This window comes from Dendrobates tinctorius, unplaced genomic scaffold (genome assembly GCF_039654945.1).
Source record: "Dendrobates tinctorius isolate UK_male_01 unplaced genomic scaffold, ASM3965494v1 ptg000241l, whole genome shotgun sequence".
NCBI lineage: Eukaryota > Metazoa > Chordata > Amphibia > Anura > Dendrobatidae > Dendrobates > Dendrobates tinctorius.
In genome coordinates this window covers 638,621-656,898 of record NW_027361908.1, presented here as the reverse complement: position 1 = coordinate 656,898, position 18,278 = coordinate 638,621, and the positions used below count along the sequence as shown (strand labels likewise).

General features: G+C 45.5%; 1 protein-coding gene across 3 annotated transcripts in view; it reads right to left on the bottom strand.

Moving 5' to 3' along the window:
* The window catches only part of APAF1 (apoptotic peptidase activating factor 1), a 195,766-nt gene that overhangs the window by 10,019 nt on the left and 167,469 nt on the right, over window positions 1–18,278 (bottom strand). For all 3 annotated transcript variants that reach the window (XM_073556887.1, XM_073556884.1, XM_073556886.1), the window contains exons 24-25: window positions 13,968–14,093; window positions 6,822–6,947 (exon numbers count right to left, since the gene is read on the bottom strand). In XM_073556887.1, the coding sequence (XP_073412988.1) occupies window positions 6,822–6,947; window positions 13,968–14,093 (252 nt within the window). The remainder of the gene's footprint in view (window positions 1–6,821; window positions 6,948–13,967; window positions 14,094–18,278) is intronic.

Below are 18,278 nucleotides of genomic sequence, written 5' to 3'. Positions count from 1 at the left end.
TCTACCTCTGGTGTCTGCCCTGTCTTCCTGCCCGTCCTCTGTCCTGCCTACTCCTAGTGTCACTACCTTCGTCTCCTCGGTTCCCTGTCTCTGTTCCGTCCTCCAGTGTCCGTTCTGTTCCCTGCCCAGCATCCAGCCCTCTGTCTACCGGTCCTCCATTTGTTCTCTATCCTCCTGCACGGAGTTCTGGGCCTTGGTAAGCCTCTTCAGCCGGTTGCCTTCTCCAGTCCCTCGATCCGCCCCTCTCGGTTCCAGCAGTCGCGGTTCTTCCCCCTGCGGTCCTGCCCCTAACGATCCCTGTACAGGGGTCGGTCATCACCTGGTGCGCTCGACCCAGGGGCTCCGGGTTCGTGACCCAGAGGGTCCACTCTCGGACGTTATCTCTCCCTGAACGTCACAGTATAATCAGGCCATGGACCCCGCTGGAGCCGCGGCCGCTACGCAAAAAGAATTACTTTTTTTTACGGGAAAACCAGACCTGGATAATGTCCTTCATGAAGTCCATGGACACCCGACTTTCCGCCCTACAAACCGCCGACCCCGGGCACACTCCCATGTTAGCAGGTCTCCAGCAGGAGCTAGCGCAGCAGCGCGACGCCCAGTCCCACATCTTAAACTACATGGCGTCCGTCGATGACCGCCTACTGTCCCTACAGTCCACGGCGGCTGTCCCGATCCAACCCCGGGACTCAGTATCTCACCCTCCACCACGCCTGGGAAAGCCCCCCAGGTACAGCGGGGATCCCAAGCTATGTCGGGGCTTCTTGAACCAGTGCAGACTGCACTTTGAGCTGTTACCACAGCAATACCCCTCTGACCGCGCCAAGGTGGCATTTATCGTGTCCCACCTGGAGGGAGAGGCTTTGGCCTGGGTGAATCCTTTGTGGGAGAGGGACGATCCCGTGGTCTCTAGTATTCAAAATTTCCTTGATACGTTCCGCAAGGTGTTTGACGAGCCTGGACGGTTGGCTTCTACTACTGAGGCTTTGTTCAACCTCCGTCAGGGTTCGCTCACCGTGGGACAATATGCCATCTGCTTCTGGACGTTGTCGTCGGAACTTGGGTGGAATAATGAGGCTCTAGTGGGAGCCTTCTGGAGGGGTCTTTCTAGCAAAATTAAGGACGAGCTTGCCGGTCGGGATACCCCTACCACTCTAGAGGACCTCAAAACTCTGGCCACCGTATAGATCTCCGGTTCCTAGAGCGTTCGCGTGAAGCAGCCAGGGAGGAGACCCTTTAGGTTCTATCAAGCCCCTATTCCGCGTTCCTCTGCACCCTCTACCAGTGCCGCCCCTGAGCCCATGCAGATTGACCGTGTAAGACTGTCTGAGCAACGGCGCAGGGAGAGGATGACGGAGGGCCTATGTCTGTATTGTGGCGGAGCCAATCATTTTCTGCGGACCTGTCCTGTGAGGCCAGGAAACGCCTCCACCTAGGCCAGGTAAGAGAGGCCTCCCTAGGTGACCCTAATTCCTCTCTACCCCTTACCGTTTCTGCTTTGATTATGATAGGTCGGGAGCGTAGATCTGTGGAGGCGTATGTGGACTCGGGTGCGGCTGGCAATTTTATTCGGCTAGAGGAGGTGGACAAGTTCCAGATCCCAGTGGTTACCTTGGAAAGCCCGCGTGTGATTTCCTCTGTGGATGGCAGACCACTTCCGGAACTTATCACCATGGTTACTGCCGAAGTGGAATTCCAAATAGGAGCTCTTCATCGGGAGAAGATAGCTTTCTATGTCCTACCCAATTTGCCCCACGCCATTCTACTAGGATTACCCTGGCTCAGGTTGCATGATCCGGTGCTGGACTGGCGCTCTGGAGAGATTCTGCACTGGGGTCATTCTTGCCAAGAAAGCTGTCTGTTGTCGGTGCTCCGTCCTCACCCGCCTCAGGAGCCAGTCGACCTTTCAGGACTTCCGGCTCCCTATCACGCGTATGCCGACGTCTTTAGTAAGAAGGAAGCAGATTCCTTGCCGCCACACCGCTTCTTTGACTGTCCCATTGAGTTGATTCCAGGAGCTACCCCCCCCCCAGGGGGAGAACGTATCCCATGTCTCCAGCAGAAACCTCGGCCATGACAGAGTACATTCAAGAAAACTTGGCCAAGGGTTTCATTCGAAAATATTCTTCTCCTGCTGGCGCGGGTTTTTTCTTTGTCCGGAAGAAAGACGGATCCCTCAGGCCATGCATTGACTATCGAGGGCTGAACAATATCACTGTTAAAAATCGGTATCTTCTCCCACTGATCCCAGAGCTCTTCGACCGGCTGAGGGGGGCCCGGCTCTTTACCAAACTGGATCTGCGAGGAGCCTATAATTTGATCCGAATCCGCGCTGGGGACGAGTGGAAGACGGCTTTCAATTTTCGTGATGGCCATTATGAATATTTGGTCATGCCATTTGGACTCTGTAATGCCCCGGCAGTGTTCCAGGAATTCGTCAACGAGGTTTTTCGAGATTTACTGTACTCCTGTGTTGTGGTGTACTTAGATGACATTCTCATCTTCTCACCTGATCTATCCTCGCATCGAAGGAGTGTTCGCCTGGTCTTGCAACGTCTTTGGGAGAATCAGCTCTATGCGAAATTTGAGAAATGCCTGTTTGAACGAACCTCGTTGCCCTTCTTGGGCTACATTATCACTCTCTCCGGCCTGGAGATGGATCCTGAGAAGCTCTCTGCTGTACTCAAATGGCCCCGTCCTCTCGGGGTGAAAGCCATTCAGCGCTTCTTGGGATTCGCAAATTATTACAGACGGTTTATTCCCCACTTTTCCTCCGTGACCAAGCCCATCACGGCCCTGACCCGAAAAGGAACTAAACCAAGCTCCTGGTCTCCTGAAGCAGAAGACGCCTTCCTTGCTTTGAAACGCTCCTTTGTGTCTGCGCCAATATTACATCGCCCTGTAACCACAGCAGGCCCTTCATCCTAGAGGTGGATGCCTCCTCCACCGGGGCCGGGGCGGTACTTTCCCAGCGGGCATCATCTGGACACCTGGTTCCCTGTGGGTATTTTTCCAAATCCTTCTCCTCTGCAGAGTGTAACTACTCAATCGGAGATCGGGAGCTGCTCGCTATAAAGATGGCTCTGGAGGAATGGCGATATCTGCTCGAGGGGGCGGTCCACCCCTTTACTATTTTCACTGACCACAAAAACCTAGCCTATCTTCAGTCCGCTCAGAGACTCAACGCCAGGCAATCCAGGTGGTCTCTGTACTTTTCCCGCTTCGACTTCCAGCTCCATTTTCGTCCCGGGAATAAGAACACCAAGGCTGATGCTCTCTCCAGACCTCAGCAGTCACCGGAGTTAGAGGAAGATCCATCATATGTCATTGAACACACGAAGATCATCACTGTGGCTCCTGTGAGCCTCTCCACCCTTCCGCCCGGCAGAACCTTCGTTCCACAGAGCAAGAGACTGGAGGTGCTACGTTGGGGGCATTCGTCCAAGATTGCAGGACACGTTGGGATCAAAAAGACCCGCTTGCTTCTCTCCCGCTCCTATTGGTGGCCCACTCTTCACCAGGACGTGGAGGATTTTGTAGCATCCTGTACCACTTGTGCGCAGAACAAGGTGCCTAGGAATCTGCCCGCTGGTCTTCTTCACCCGCTACCTGTTCCAGAGGCGCCTCGGCGGCAAATTGCCATGGATTTCGTGACAGACCTGCCTTCCTCTGTGGGGTGTACTATTATCCTTGTGGTGATAGACCGCTTCTCCAAGATGGCCCATTTCATCCCGTTACCCGACTTGCCTTCGGCTCCTAAGTTGGCCGAGGTATTCATCCTAATGAGTCGTCCTCCAAGTCATCGTTTTTTTGTGGTTACAGGTCAGAACCCTGGCGTCCCGCTGCCCATCTCCACGTCTTCAGAGGTGCCTGCGGCAGATGCTCTCGCCGCTGACTTTTCTCAAGTCTGGAAAGAGACCAGGGAGGCCCTAGTGAACTCCAGCGCCCGCATGAAAAAGCATGGCGACAAAAGACGGAGGGACCTTCCACCATATCATCCAGGTGACAAAGTCTGGCTTTCGACCAAGCACATCCGTCTGAAAGTCCCCTCGTACAAATTAAGCCCTTGGTACATCGGGCCATTCAAAGTACTTGGACGCATTAATGACGCTGCTTACAAATTGAAGTTGCCAGCTTCACTCCGGGTTCCTAACGCCTTCCATGTCTCGCTCCTTAAACCTGTCATTCTCAATTTGTTCCATCCTGCACCAGTCTCTTCCCCTCAGCCAATTGGGGAGGGTAACACCTTTGAAATTAAGGACATTTTGGCCATGAAAAGAGTCAGGGGAAGAACCTTCTTCCTTATCGATTGGAAGGGATTTGGCCCCGAGGAGAGGTCCTGGGAACCCCGGGAGAATGTAAATTCCCCACAAATTCTGAAAAAGTTTTTTGCCAATCTCAGAAGGGGGAGATGTAAGGAGGGGGATACTGTAACGGCGCCGGTCGTAACCGCCGCCGCCCCCCCTAGCTCTGGGCCCCCCTGCGGCTAGTTCTTACCGGGTCGGTCGCGCGCCGCCGCTTCCTCCTTCCTCCTCCTGTTCACGCGCGCCCCGCCTTCCTGGTCTCCCAACAGCGGCTAACCCGCACATGCGCATTAGGGCGCGGGCGTCGGGTGGTTTAACCCTGCGGTGGGCAGCGGCCGATTAATGGCCAGCCTATCGCCTACCGGCAGGGGATATATCAGGCGTCTCCCACAAGGGGAGGACGCCTGATTATTGTGTGTCCCTACCTGCTCTAATTTGGCCGCCTATAGGTTCCTATAGGTCTCTTTGCATCTCGTACGTTCCCTAGTCTTAGTCTTGCTGTCTCTACCTCTGGTGTCTGCCCTGTCTTCCTGCCCGTCCTCTGTCCTGCCTACTCCTAGTGTCACTACCTTCGCCTCCTTGGTTCCCTGTCTCTGTTCCGTCCTCCAGTGTCCGTTCTGTTCCCTGCCCAGCATCCAGCCCTCTGTCTACCGGTCCTCCGTTTGTTCTCTATCCTCCTGCACGGAGTTCCGGGCCTTGGTAAGCCTCTTCAGCCGGTTGCCTTCTCCAGTCCCTCGAGCCGCCCCTCTCGGTTCCAGCAGTGGTGGTTCTGCCCCCTGCGGTCCTGCCCCTAACGATCCCTGTACAGGGGTCGGTCATCACCTGCTGCGCTCGACCCAGGGGCTCCGGATCCGCGACTCAGAGGGTCCACTCTCGGACGTTATCTCTCCCTGAACGTCACACCACCGTAACAAAGGCTACCATCAGTAACACACTACACTGCTAGGGACTCAGATCCCGCAGTGCCAGACGTGTTCCCCTGCTTAAGCCAGTACATGTCCAGGCCTGTCTGAAGTTTGCTAGAGAGAATTTGGATTATCCAGAAGAGTATTGGGAGAATGTCATATGGTCTGATAAAGCCAAAGTAAAAATCTTTGGTTCAAACAAAATTTGTTGTGGTTGGAGGAGATAGAATGCCGAGTTGCATCCAAAGAACACCATACCTACTGTGAATAATGGGGATGGCAATATCATGCTTTGGGGCCATTTCTCTGCAAAGGGACCAGGACGACTGATCCCTGTATATGAAAGAATGAATGGGCCATGTATCGTGAGATTTTGAGTGCAAACCTGCTTCCATCAGCAAGGGCATTGAAGATGAAACCATGGGTGGGTCTTCCAGCATGATAATGATCCCAAGCACACCGCCAGGGCAACAAAGGAGTGGCTTTGTAAGAAGCATACGAAGGTCCTGGAGTGGCCTAGCCAGTCTCCAGATCTCAACCCCATAGATTTTCTGGATTTGTTTTCTCATTTTGACTCTCATAGTTGTGGTCTACCTATGATGTCAATTACAGGCCTCTCTCAACTTTTTAAGTGGGAGAACTTGCACAATTGGTGGCTGACTAAATACTTTTTTTTCCCCACTGCATATACCGTATTTATTGTGTTTTAGAAACGTTCTGTGCCTTGTGCAACAAGAAGGTGTGAGAGCGCTATAAAAGGGGCATTTACAGGAATGGGATGTGGTATACATTTCTGGCACAAAGTCAACTAATAGGTGGTATAAACGTAGACCTATTATTACAAAAAAAAAAAAAAATGCCAACTCAGGCAAAAACCATAAACCACTATAATAAATTTCATGCATTTTAAGACTGCAAGTATAAGTTTTCACTGCTTAAGAATTAAGACATTATTAATAAATCTGTTCTTGTGTGAGATAAATCAAGCTAAATACACCAGAACCAAAAACTTAACATGTTAAGGGTCTCGGAAATGGTGAAAAAAGTGATTTTTATTTTCTTACAACTTAAATTAAAAAAAAACAAATATTTGATATCGCTGTAATCGTAGTGATCTGTAGACTCATAATGCTATCTCATTTTTACTGAAAAATTCATGTCATTAAAAAACAATTGCAGAAGTTCAGGAATTTTTTTGTGTAATTTCACCCCACTTGGAATTTTTTCCCATTATTTGGTGCATAACATGGTAAAATGGATAGTGTTGTTCGAAAAACAAGCCTTCTTTTGAGCAGAAAAATAAAAAAATAATATATGGCTCTAGGATGAAGGTGAGGAAAAAAAAACGTAAGATCCAAAAAAGAAAAATTGCCCAGTCTTTAAGGGGTTAGAAGTATTTGTGCATGCTATTCATCATGTAGACTTTCCATTTGCAAAAGATTTTTGGGTGTTTAAATGGTCACTATTTTACACCCATTTCAGATTCTACACCTTAGGGGAATTTTTTTTTTACATGTGTAATGACAAGTGACTGCCCACACCCAGTCTGAACCTCCTTGTGTATTATGTACTTCCTTCAAAACAACAGGTAACAGATAAAATAGTAACATACCATTATTTCTCCATTATCATCGCCGGTTGCTAAGTAGCGGTCATCAGATGAGAAGTGGCAGCATCGAACACAGCTCTGATGACCTCTCAACTCGTGAAGAAGAGATAATCCAGCTAAACTCCAAATCTGAAATGTAAGACAACACATGATGCATATTTGTATCCATTCTTCACGATTTATCCCTTGTTAACTACAATGTACTATAATTACATAGTAAAAATACTGCCCATCAATTCGGGAGATACATATCAGGGAGTAAGTGAAGTTACCTAATAGGCAAGCTATTCATGCACACCAGTCAGTCTTCAATTTGCCGCTGTCAATGTCAAATTTCTACCACCATTTTAGTCATGCTGCAGTCTTTAAGGTTGTGTGCAGATGGACTTTTTTAGCCCTGCGGATTTTTCCGCGCAGAATGGAAGAAATCCGCAGGTCAAATGACCTGCATTTTTCCTGCGGATTTCTTCCATTTTTCATGCGGTTTTCTTGCGGTTTTTGTGCGGTTTTCCATTGCGGTTTTCCCCCTGCGGATTTGGTGACAGGGGAGATGGAAAACCGCACAAAAGAAGTAACATGCTGCGGATTTTGTACCGCGGAAAAATCCGCAGCGTCTGCACAGCGTTTTTTTTTTCCATTCATTTTAAGGCTACTGTACATCACAATGCGGATATGCAACGTTTCTGCGCGGTAAAATCCGCTGCGGAACCGCTGCAAATCTGCATCGTGTGCACACAGCCTAATACGCAAGGGGAAATGGGTGCTCAACTGTTATTTTTAAGGTGCTCAGAAGTAAACCATAGACAAGTACGATATTGATAGAAAAACATGTGCACTCAAAGGATATGATTCGTAAAGAATACCTTTATGTTATCAATGATTTTTCACATACCTAGATATGACAATTATATAATACTAGATGTGTGCCCGATGCTATCGCATCGGGAGGGAAGTAACATCACGATGGGGGCAGCTTTGTGGTGCTGGGGGGGGTGGCGGCCCACCCACTTCAGTGCAGTCACAACCAGCAGGAAAGACGGTGTTTGTTTTGTGGCCTGTGCTGGAGACGGCGCGGTCTTTCCTGCCGGCTGTGACGGCAGCGGTGGGATTTGGTGCGTGTAGTCAGGCAGTGGGTCCTGGCGGGGGTCTGGAGGCGGCATCCCTCTCATTACTCCCCCCTCATTACACCCTCTCATTACACCCCTCTCTCAGCCGGCAGGAAAGAAGGTGTTTTGCGGCCTGTGCTGGAGATGGTGTGCCGCGCCACCAGAGGGTGGCTGCACCCAATCTCCAGCACAGGCCTCAAGCCGCGGTCTTTCCTGCCGGCTGTGACTGCCCGGAGGTGGGTGGGCAGGCAGCGGCGGGATCGGGCACGTGTAGTCAGGTGGTGGGTCCTGGCGGGGGTCCGACGGCGGCATCCCCCTCATTACTCCCCACTCATTACGCCCTCTCATTAGGCCCCCTCATTACACCCTCTCATTAGACCCCCTTCATTTCACCCCTCTCGTTAAACCCCCTCGTTACACCCCTTTCACAGCCTCGTGATCGCAGCGGTGGCCTGGATCCGAGCGGCAGCTGGGATCCCAGCGGCGTTAAAGATCGCAGCGGCAGCCTGGTTCCGAGCGGCAGCTGGGATCGCAGCGGCGGCCTGGATCCGAACGGCAGCTGGTATCCCAGAGGCAGTCGGGATCGCAGCGGCGTTCGGGATTGCAGCGGCAGCTAGGTGTTCACTTGGGTGTTCCAAAATGGCGGTCTGCGTACTTCCGATGCGGTGGATTGTGGGATTCGGGGATATCCAGACGGAAGTGGATGACGGACAATTTAAGGCAATTATATATATAGATATGCCTCACACTTTGGACACTAATGGATCAAAGAAAAAAAAAAAATCACCTTATATACCTACCTAAATAGATGCGCATATTTATCACACATATATTGGATGGCAATCCTTTTGGCTATTAAGACTTTTAGATATGTAAAAATACTTATAGTGCCTTTATGTATTCATATGATTTATTATGGTAATGAGCGTCACCTTTTGTATCTATCATGTATACAGATATACCTTGAAAAGGGCCTCATATAGCCGAAACGTTGGATGAATATCGGTTTTTGTTTTGGATGAACTTTATCCTTTTTTGGGGGCTGCTGGAAGGGAGCGAGAGAACCGCCTATAACTTGATGGCAATCAACAATGACGCCAGGTCGGCTTATCAAAAGAAGAGTTGTGGATACAGTCAGGAATGCGGCTACATGAGGAATGGAGACATGTGACCCAGAGAAGCAGGAGGATCAGGAGGCAGTCAGCACCCATACTGCTCAGGAACCAGTACCAGGCTCTCACGCAGGAAAACGATGAAGAAATACATCAGGATAAGACTTTGCCCACAAACAGCAACCTTGTACACCTTCAGAGTCCTCCTGGATGGAGAAAGAAAAATGTTGTGAAGAAGAAACGGAGAGTGGTGGTCATGGGGGATTCCCTGTTGAGAGGAACAGAGGCCGCTATCTGCAGACCGGATATAACTTCAAGAGAAATGTGCTGTCTTCCAGGTGCAAAAATTAAAGATGTGTCTGACAGGATATCAGGACTCTTCAGACCTACAGATGACTACCCATTCCTGCTACTACATGTGGGGACAAATGACACCGCAAGAAACGACCTGGAAACCATCTGCAGAGACTTTGAAAACTTAGGCAAGAAAGTGAAAGAACTGGGAGCGCAGGTGGTCTTCTCTTCGATCCTCCCAGTGGATGGCCATGGAACAAGGAGGTGGAATAAGATTCTGCAGGTGAACAACTGGCTACGTCGATGGTGCCGTCAGCAACAATTTGGATTTCTGGATCACGGAGTGAATTACCTATACAATGGACTACTTGCTAGAGATGGGGTGCACCTTACGAAGACTGGAAAACAAATATTTGGAAGTCGCCTTGCTACACTTGTAAGGAGAGCTTTAAACTAGAACAACGTGGGAAGGGAAGCAAAAGACCAGAAAAAGCCATACACCTGACAAATGCTATTGAGAACTCTGCTATTAGAAGTGGAAAGGAAGAACAAAGAAAAAAAGAATCTAAATAATAAAAATATTGGAGAAAGAGAAAACAATCACAAACTAAAATGTTTCTATACTAATGCACAAAGCATGGGCAACAAACAAGGAGAATTGGAACTACTAACGCAGGAAAATAAATATGATGTCATTGGAATCACAAACTTGGTGGGACAATACACATGATTGGAATACAAGACTAGAAGGATACAACTTATTTGCAAGAAACAGACTTGATAAACGAGGAGGGGGTGTCGCAATGTATGTTAGAAACGCGTATATCTGCACAGAGATTGAAGCTTCAGAGACTGGGAGTTCTGTGGAAACTGTTTGGGTAAGAATACAAGGACAGAACAATGGAAAGTGCACCATTGTAGGCATTTACTACAGGCCGCCTGTGCAAGCTGAAGATATGAACTCTTTATGCATCAAATGGCCAAGTTCTCCAAAAAATATGACATTGTTGTCATGGGAGATTTCAACTATCCAGACATTTGTTGGGAATCTCTCTCAGGCAAGACTAACAGGTCAAGGAAATTCTTATCCTCTCTTGCTGACAACTTTATCTTCCAAAAGGTAGGGGAGAAAACAAGGGGAACTGCTACCTTGGATCTAATCCTTATAAACAGGGAGGAAATGGTTGAGGAGGTTAAAGTGGCTGGGACCCTAGGAGGTAGCGACCATGCTATTTTAGAATTTTGGATAACTAGAGGAGGAAGACCTGTGAAGACTCAAGACTTCAAGGTTAGATTTCAGAAAGGCAGATTTTAAGGGATTCAGAAAGAGAATTGGAGGGATCCAATGGCTGGATATCCTTAAAGACAAAAATGTCCAGGAAGGATGGGAAATCTTGAAAAATGAAATTCTCAAAGCACAATTGTTAACAATTCGGAAAAGAGGGAAGAATAGGAAGCATTTAAGGAAACCAGGATGGATGAACACACAACTTAAGCACATGCTAAAAAGGAAGAAAGAAATGTTTATAAAATGGAAAGAGGGAGGCATATCTAAAGAAGAATATAATGATGTCTGCAGAACCTGCAGGGCACAAATCAGATTATCTAAAGCGGACAATGAATTGAGGCTTGCAAGAGATGTCAAAAGCAATAATAAAGGATTTTGGGGATATGTCAAAAGTAAAAGAAAAGTCAAAGATGCTATAGGATTTTTACAGGATGAAAATGATGAAATGGTAAGACAGGATGTTGAGAAGGCCAAACTTTTAAATTCCTATTTTGCATCTGTTTTCTCTCAGAAAGGAAATGTAACATCAACTGTTCTTCACTGTCCTATTAAGGGAATAGAAGAATTCAGGATATCTATAAACAGAAAGATAGTGAGGAAACACTTAGCTAACCTAAATGAATTCAAGTCTCCAGGTCCAGATGAATTACACCCCAGAGTACTGAAGGAGATAGCAGAAGAAATTTTGAACCCCTCTCCATAATCTTTTGAAAATTCTTGGAGAACAGGAGAAGTCCCAGAAGACTGGAGAAGAGCAAATGTTGTTCCTATCTTCAAAAAGGGGAAGAAGGTGGACCCAGGCAACTATAGGCCGGTGAGTCTGACTTCTATACCAGGAAAGATCTTTGAACAAATTAATAAACAACATGTATGTCAGTACCTGGATAAGAATGAAGTGAATAAACAGAGTCAGCATGGGTTTGTAACTAAAGTCATGTCAGACTAACTTAATTTCCTTCTATGAAGGAATCACTGATTGGGTGGATCAAGGAAATGCTGTAGATATAGTATATCTTGACTTCAGCAAAGCATTTGACAAAGTATCTCATACAATCGTTATTGAAAAAATGACTAAGTATGGAATGGACAAGGCAACTGTTAGGTGGATTCATAACTGGCTTAGTGATCGGACCCAAAGAGTGGTCATAAATGGCTGCACATCCAGTTGGAAGAATGTCTCAAGTGGGGTACCACAGGGCTCTGTCCTGGGCCCTGTACTGTTCTGATTAAATTTGCTGATGACACAAAACTAGGAGGGATAGCTAATACTAGAGAAGAGAGAGAGGATTCAAAAAGATATAACTAAACTGGAGCAGTGGGCAGCAACTAACAGAATGGTTTTTAACAGGGAACAATGCAAAGTACTAAATCTGGGCAATAAAAATGAAAAAAGCATATACAGAATGGGAGGAATAGGCCTAAGCAACAGCACATGTGAAAAAGACTTGGGTATACTAATAGATCACAGACTGAATATGAGTCAACAGTGTGATGCAGCAGCAAAAAAAGGCAAATGCAGTTCTAGGATGTATTAACAGAAGCATACAGTCTAGATCACGTGAAGTCATTATTGCCCTCTACTCCTCTTTGGTCAGACCTCATCTAGAATATTGTGTCCAGTTTTGGGCACCACATTTTAAAAAAGCCATCAACAAACTGGAGCAAGTTCAGAAAAGAGCGACCAGAATGGTGACCGGTCTGTAAACCCTGTCTTATGAGGAAAGGTTGCAGGATTTGGGAATGTTTAGTTTTCAAAAGAGAAGACTGAGAGGAGACTTAATAGCGGTCTACAAATATCTAAAGGGCTGTCACATTGTAGAAGGATCATCTTTATTCTCATTTGCACAAGGAAAGACTAGAAGCAATGGGATGAAACTGAATGGGAGGAGACATAGATTAAATATTAGAAAAAACTTTTTGACAGTTAGAGTGATCAATGAGTGGAACAGGCTGCCACGAGAAGTGGTGAGTTCTCCTTCAATGGAAGTCTTCAAACAGAGGCTGGACAGACATCTGACTGGGATGATTTAGCGAATCCTGCTTTGAGCAGGGGGTTGGACCAGATGGCCCAGGAGGTCCCTTCCAACTCTACGATTCTATGATTCTACTTTCCCACTCCAATCCAGAGACCACAGACTACTGTCATGGCTGGATTGATATGCACCATCAATAACCAGTGCCTATTTTTTCAAATTCCCTGTAGTCTTCAGAATCTCTGTGAGTGAGTATCTTATACCTTTTTCTGACTCCAGCTTCTCCATAACTGTGTCTCTGTGCTCACTGTTATCCATGAAGTATCGTTTCTCCTTGTGGAGAATGACATGCTAAGCATGCCGAGATGAGGAGACTTGAAGCTGCAATGCTCCTCTGGGAAATATGCAAATTGTCTCTTCAGAGAGGAAGAGGACTAGAACTCTAGCGCCACCTATTGGAAGTGGCAATCCTAAAAGTCAATGTCAACCCTTTAACAAGCCTTGTTACATGACTTAGGATTCTGGTTTTGGCTTTTATCCTGGCATAACTAGGCTCGTTAAAGGGTCGACATTGACTTTTAGGATTGCTACTTCCAATAGCTGGCACTAGAGTTCTAGTCCTCTTCCTCTCTGTAGAGACAATGTGATCACTGTGAAATGGCTGCTTCTTCTAGGATGCCCATGTAACTAGTGTAAACTACATTTCCCACAATCCCCTTTTCCAGGCATATTCACTGCTCTGTGATATGCCAGGAGGCGGCATGGTGCGGTGCATAGTTTCCAATAATATATCAATAAATGTAATACATGTGTGCCCCAACTAACCTGCACTACTACACTGCAAAGTAAGAAGAGGATACCTACTATAGAATAGCAAGTATCTACTGAGCATGTGCAATCTGTCATGAAAGAACTACAGGATGTATCCATGGGCAAACAGGAGAAAGCTTCTGATATACGAGTTTTCAGAGGACAAAATCCAGAAAAGAGAGCAGTGAGTACTTTGGGAAATGGATTACATTTGATAACTTTATTTCAGGATTTATCTTACATTTGTACAAGGCTTCGAAAAAAAGTATATCTACAAAAAAATGACTTTTCACAACAAGTACAGGTGCTCGTTCACCCTCAAACAGTTCAATCACCTTCCCACCTAGAGTTGTGCTCAAAAGTTTACATACCCTGGAAGAATTTTTGCTTTCATAGCCTTTATTCAGAGAATATGAATGATAACCCCAAACCTTTTTCTCCAATCATGGTTAGTGGTTGGGTGAAGCCATTTATTGTCAAACTACTGTGTTTTCTCTTTTTACATTATAATGACATCAGTCAGCCTGACATGGGGGTGCGAAATAGCCCAACATGTAATGGCATACCTTGGCGGTCTTATCAGCTGAGGTAGATGAAAATTTCAGTGAATCAGATGAAACATCACAAGACAAAATAGCACCACTGTGACACGGAAACTCGTCTTCTGCGCATCCACTCTGAAGATCCCATACCTAAAACATTTAATAACTGTATAGTTATATGTAAAGTGCACAAACATAACAAAAGCATTCAATAAAGCATTTGTATGATATACACTGGTTCTAAAGCATAAAGCAGTTTGATAACGTGCAAATGACATGATGAGCTGTAAAACAGGATCATCACCACATTTGGGGAAGCCACCATAAGATATACCAACGTCATCTTTTACTATGTGGTAAAGTGCTGGAGGGGGATATGTTTCACTATGCCTAATGGCATCAATGATATAAAACCCGGAGTTTTTCCTCCAGCACATTAAGTGTTGTGAGGGTTAAGACAAGTTGCATAATGGGCTGGCTTTTATGTGGACATCCATAGAATGGGTGGGAGGATGTCCACCTTATCTCCACCTGCAGAGCCGACAGGACCTATGTGGTGTCAGTCATTTGATCAGTCACATAGGAGGAGGAATCCCATGAATTGGGACTTAAGTAGCTGGCCTCCAAAGCCAGCAGGTGTCAGTGTCTGGAGAAGAAACACTCCAGGAAAGTGTTTGTGCATGTGTTAAAGGACCTGAACCATGGACATTGCTGACCCGAGCGAACTGATCCATGATAGGGGAAGGACTGTGTTTTGCTGTTTTGCCCAGAGGGACGTGTTTATTTTTCCAGCTTGGTTTACGCTGCCTTTAATAAACCAATAAACAAAAAAGAAAGAATACGGAGCATCTAATACCATATGCAAATAGTATTTTATTGAATATATTCATAAATTATAAAAAAAGATCTTTATTCATTATTATTTATATAAAAAAAATTTTTTTAATTAAAAATGTGAAGGACACAAGACATAAGGTCCGACACAGTTACTATAATTACAGATCAGGGAGACAACCTTATAATATCTTCACATATACCAATGGTACCAGACATATAGAGTCATTTGTCGGACCTTATGTCTTGTTTCCTTCACATTTTTAATTTAAAAAATTTTTTTATATAAATATTAATGAATAAAAATCTTTTTTTATAATTTATGAATATATTCAATAAAATACTATTTGCATATGGTATTAGAATCTCCTTATTCTTTCTTTTTTGCTTACAAGTTTTATTGGAGTATACCTTTTATTATTTTTATCACCTAGTTTTAACTCCTTTTTCTGGGATTTTTTAACTTTAATAAACCAAGCATATTCTTAAAGAGACCGTATTCCGTTTTTATCTCTGCGTCCAGCAGAATGAGCCGCTCTACCACATATATAATAGAGAACTCAAATGTGAGACTATTTCCTACTGGTAGCAATGCTGTAAATATACACGAGTGATCATGCGACAGGTGTTTATTCTCCGATTCAGTTGAGTTCTTGCATTTACTGTAAATCCCATATAAACCTGGCAGGATTAAGACTTTGCGCAGCCGTAGTAGTGTTTATTCATAAGAGGATAATTATGTTGGATGAACACATCAGATGATTTTTATATAGTAAATAGTTGATATTCATAAAATCTGTGTAAAACACCTCGTTTGTCACATTTTAAAGCTATATTGTTGGAGATACATCAACTCTTTAAATGGTCATGGTTGTTTCAACAAACTTATGCTTATTAAATTGCTAATGTATCAAAAAATATAATTTCATTACCAAAAATTAAAAAATTGCTTTAGGCTGTGTGCACACGTAGCGATTTTTAAGCGTTTTTGCCGCGATTTTCGGTGCGAAAACGCTTAAAAATCGTGTACAGAACGCCCCCCATGCATTCCTATGGTATTCCGCACATGCTGTGCTAATGCTGCGCTTTTTTCCGCGGCGGAATCGAATCACGGGAAAAATCGCAGCATGCTCATTCTTTTGTGCGGAATCGCAAAGAATTGCCGCGATTCCGCACCCATAGGAATGCATGAGAATCGCTTACTTCCCGCATGTGGCTATGCCCACCATGCGGGAAGTTAAGCGTCTCATGTGCGGTTGGTACCCACGGTGTGGAGGAGAGGAGACTGTCCTCCAGGCCCTGGGTACCATACCCCTGTAAAAAAAAGAATAAAAAAATCGGGGTATATTTACCTTCCGGCGTCCCGCGCTGCATTCCCGGCCTAGCGTTCCCAGTAATGCCTTGCGGCAAGGACCTGTGATGACGCGGTCTCGCGAGATCGCTATAGCAACGCGAGACTACGTCATCACAGGTCTCGCAAGGCATTACTGGGAACGCTGAGGCCCGGGAATGCAGCGCGGGACGCCGGAAGGCAAATATACCCCGATTTTTTTATTTTATTTAGCATTTTAACATTCTATCTTTTACTATTGATGCCGCATAGGCAGCCTCAATAGTAAAAACCTGGTCACACTTGTCAAACACTATGTTTGACGAGTGTGACCAACCTGTCAATCACTTTCCAAGCGATGCTTCAAATCGCTTGGAAAGTGCTTGAATAACGCACGCGAAAATCGCGGCAAAATCGCGATCATAATCGCGGTAAAATCGCGGTGAAATCGCGGTGAAATCGTGCGGGAAAAAAACGCGCAATTTCTGGGAAGGAGTCCGGTTTTTAGTGAGCGTTTTAAAACGCTACGTGTGCACATAGCCTTAATGTGGTCACTAGATGTCTCTCCTTTGAGCACCATGCTGTCCACTGTGTGTTGTCAAGACTGATCAATATAGCGCTACAGACAAGCAGGATGGATTACAGAAGTAGGGCAGAGTAAAAAAAAAAAAAAAAAAATAGATGCAGCCCTTTGTTATTCCAGAGTGGCACAAAAAAATCCTGCTGCACATACAGTCGTTTGCAAAAGTATTCACACCCATGCCTCCTCTTGCCTTTTTACCTATTTTGTTACATTACAACCTGTGTTTAAATATTTTTGGAATCCAATTTGTGTGTGATTCATCAGTACTAAATAGTGAGATGAAGTAAGAAAAATATAAGCATAAATTTATAGGATCAAATAACTAAATTACCATGTGCATATGTATTCACTCCTTTTGCGATGAAGCCCCTAAACATTTCTGGTGTAAAAAATTACCTTCATACGTCACATGCTTAGTGAAAGGAAGTCCACCAGTGTGTAATCTAAGTCTCACATGGTCTGTCAGTATATACACACCTTTTCTGAAAGGCCACAGAGACTGCAACACCATTAAGCAAGAGGCATCACTAACCAAACACCACCATGAAGACCAAGGAGATCTCCAAACAAGTCAGGGACAAATCTGTTGAGAAGTACAAGGGTTGGGTTATAAAAAATATCCCAATCTCTGATGATCCCTTGAATCACCATCAAATTCATTATCATGAAATGGAAAGAAGATGGTACCACAACAAACCTGCCAAGAGAGGGTGGCCCACCAAGCCTCCCAGTCTGGGCAAGGAGGGAATTAATTAGAGAGGCAGCACAGAGGCCAAAGGTAACCCTGAAGGAGCTGCAGAGTTCCCAAGCAGAGACTGGAGCATCTGGCCATACGATCACAGTAAGCCATACACTCCATAGAGGTGGCCTTTATGGAAGAGTGGGCAGGAAAAAGCCTTTACTTACACACACATACTGTAAGGCTTGTTTTGAGTGTGCCAAAAGTCATGTGGGAGACTCCTCAATTGTATGGAGGAAAGTGCTATGGTCAGATAAGACGAAAACTGAACTTTTTGGCCACCAAGGGAAACATTACTGTATGTCTGGCGCTAAACCAGCACAGCTCATCACCCAAGAACACCATCCCTACATTGAAAATATGGGATGTTTTTCATCAGAAAGGACAGGGAAAATGGATGGTGCAAAATACAGGAATATTCTTGAGCCATACATGTTTTAGTCTGTCAGCAACTGGAGACTGAGCCGGAGGTTCACCTGCCAATAGACAATGACCCAAAGCATACTGCTAAATCAACAGTTGAGTAGTTTAAGAGGAAACCTATAAATGTTTTGGAGTGGCCTAGTCAAAGACCAGGCCTTAATGCAATTGAAAATCTGTGGTCAGATGTGAAGATTGTTGTTCACCAGCGGAAACCACCTAACTTAAATGGGTTGTCAACTACTAGGACAACCCATTCCTGTTCTAAAAGTTTGGCCCCAATAACATAATTAAGCCTATACTTGCCTCCCGTGCCAGCGTCGTGTCACAACACTACACGAGAGCCCCAGGTAGAGCGAGTGCAGACACCGCGGAATCAGCAATAGCACGGGAGGAGAGTATAATCTTTATTATGTTATCCAAGCAAGA